At 36.0% G+C, this 2,500-nt stretch overlaps 1 protein-coding gene across 4 annotated transcripts in view; it reads left to right on the top strand.

The window, feature by feature from the left end:
- The window catches only part of LOC143019535 (uncharacterized), a 313,311-nt gene that overhangs the window by 248,747 nt on the left and 62,064 nt on the right, over positions 1-2,500 (top strand). For 2 of the 4 annotated variants that reach the window (XM_076175251.1, XM_076175250.1), the window contains exon 17: positions 573-718. The exons of the other annotated variants lie outside the window; for them this stretch is intronic. In XM_076175251.1, the coding sequence (XP_076031366.1) occupies positions 573-641 (69 nt within the window). In that variant the 3' untranslated portion in view covers positions 642-718. Of the gene's footprint in view, positions 1-572; positions 719-2,500 lie in introns of those variants that run through there. 4 annotated transcript variants of the gene reach the window in all.

Genomic DNA, 2,500 nt, shown 5'->3' with positions numbered 1-2,500 from the left:
GTGAACGTGTGAACAGGGTATTTGGGGTTTAACCAACGTGTTCGACAACCAAATACCCCGTTCACACGTTCACACATCACTTTAAACACGTGTCTGTCGAACCGCGTTCGACGAACCGTTAGACCCTCTTATGACAGGTTGGTCATCAATACGAGTAACAATGGAATAGTAAACTAAGAGACCTATAATTTACAAAGAGTCAGGCTAAAGTAGAAATGAAGAAAGAATGATTTTTTTTTAAGTATTTCCCATGTTTACACTGGAAAATAATAGGAACGATTCTGGGATATCGATGAATAACTGACTTGCGGAGAAATTTTTGTCCAGACGTCTAAGTTTCTAGTTTACAGGGATAAAAGAAGAATCATCATGTAGGCTGCTGTGGTCATTCAGTTCATGTATAATCACAATTCATAAACATAGTGTTATTACCTAAACATAAAAACATTAAGACTATTTGGTAACCCTCCATACTAATACAATAAGGGAAATCATAAACATTAATGACCATTATGATAAACTACAATTATTGAAACATATCTCAAACTGACAGTGCGAACCTTTAATTCCAGACTAGAAGAGAGCCAACTATAGTGGTGAACGGCATGAACAGGGGCATACAAATTGGATACCAAGATTGATTTACAGTCCCGTGGACCAGATTTAGGACATTTATGAAAAAAATTATCTTCATTTTCTTTCTAATTAAAATGGTATTCCACATAAGTAAAGGCGTCTTTCTGACCAATACATCTCATATTAGCTTCGAATAAACCACAGAAATAAGATTTCGGAAAATGGAATTTTCTTAAAAAAAAAAAAAAAATGACAGACGGAAGGAGTGAGTGAGAGAGAGAAAGAGAGAGAGAGAGAGAGAGAGAGAGAGAGAGAGAGAGAGAGAGAGAGAGAGAGAGAGAGAGAGAGAGAGAGAGGAGAATGACTCAAAGAGGGAAAGAGAGAGTGATTGAGAGACAGAAAAAGAAAGATAGAAAGAGAGAGAGAGAGAGAGAGAGAGAGAGAGAGAGAGAGAGAGAGAGAGAGAGAGATAGAGAGAGAGAGAGAGAGAGAGAGAGAGAGAGAGAGAGAGAGAGAGGGGGAGAAAGAGAGACACTAATGATTTATTCAAACGTGCACACTTCTCAGTTCAAAGGAAAGAATTTATACATCTATTTAACCTTATTTGTAGTGGGAAACCCTTATTATACATTTATTTATTCATTTGTTTATTTATTTATTCATACATTTCTTTGTACATCCTGGCTGCTGTCAGGAAATATTATCCATATGCGTACGACACCTTTAATACGAAAGGGATCGAATTGATCTTATGTATATAAATAAAACTCATCATTCCACTCACACGCAGTGGGAAGTGAGAAACCCCTGGTAAGATAAAACCCTGTCATTTGCAGCGCTGTGTTTTTAGCCCCGTGCTGGATCGCCTCCTAGCCTGGCCAGAAGTTTCAGAAACCAAAACAGCATAGCCCGCAGTGGATCCCGGGAATAGAACTCATGAATTCGACAGTTTCCATTTAGCTATCAGCGTGGCCCCAAGATCTATATAACACCTTCTAAATTTGGGGCATTTATATTTTTATTCTGGCTGGCGCCATTTTACTATATCAACCTCATTAATAAAAAAGGAGTTAAAATTTCAATTAGTGTGTCGTCTATCAAACAGTTTACTTTTTCTATGAAAACAGAAATGGAGATAGATTTTTTTAAGTCTAACAGGATCAGTTGTTTTTAATTGATTTTCTTCTTTTACTTGGATTCTGCCTCTGTTTTAGGTTCACCCTTATGTATTGGGTTTTAGATTTGAAAAAAGAAAAACACCGTGACAAGTGGGGTGCTCACACACACACACACACAGATACATATACAAGCAAACAGATGTTTTTAGTCGATTATTAAGCAGCCTGTTCTGGCGAATAGCAAGTAAAAGTAAGTTTCGATTCGGAAAAAGTCAAAACAGTGCAGGTACCAAGTCTACAGTTTTGAACGCTGAGTATCTTGTTATGTGGACTTATCAAATGTATGCGCCACCTAGGGAAGTACTTTTTTTATCAACAACCGCCTTGAAACTTGTTCAATCAACAGGAAAACATTCCCTTTAGGAATAAGTTTTTTTTCCTCAGTTAAGGGTTTTAATAACGATATGTACAGATTCTGCTGTCCATAACACACACACGCACACAAATATACATATGCACCCAGGATCAAATGTTTTGCAGTCGTTAAACTATTTGTTGTTTTTCCAGCAAGACAGGTAGAAAACAGTTGTCTAGTTTTGGTTACCAATTACAGAGACCAACAAACAGGCATATACTTTTTGCACTATAATACGTTATAATCCATCTACAAACGTATGTATGCAGTATACAAGCATAAACACACGCACATACATGTTCAAAAACGATATATATATATATATATATATATATGTATATATATGTATATATACATATAGATATATATGTATATATATGTATATATTCAT

This window comes from Oratosquilla oratoria, chromosome 37 (genome assembly GCF_046742065.1).
Source record: "Oratosquilla oratoria isolate Oo_2021 chromosome 37, ASM4674206v1, whole genome shotgun sequence".
Classification (NCBI taxonomy): domain Eukaryota; kingdom Metazoa; phylum Arthropoda; class Malacostraca; order Stomatopoda; family Squillidae; genus Oratosquilla; species Oratosquilla oratoria.
The sequence above is the reverse complement of the archived record's forward strand: the minus strand, read 5'-3'. Positions and strand labels throughout refer to the sequence as shown.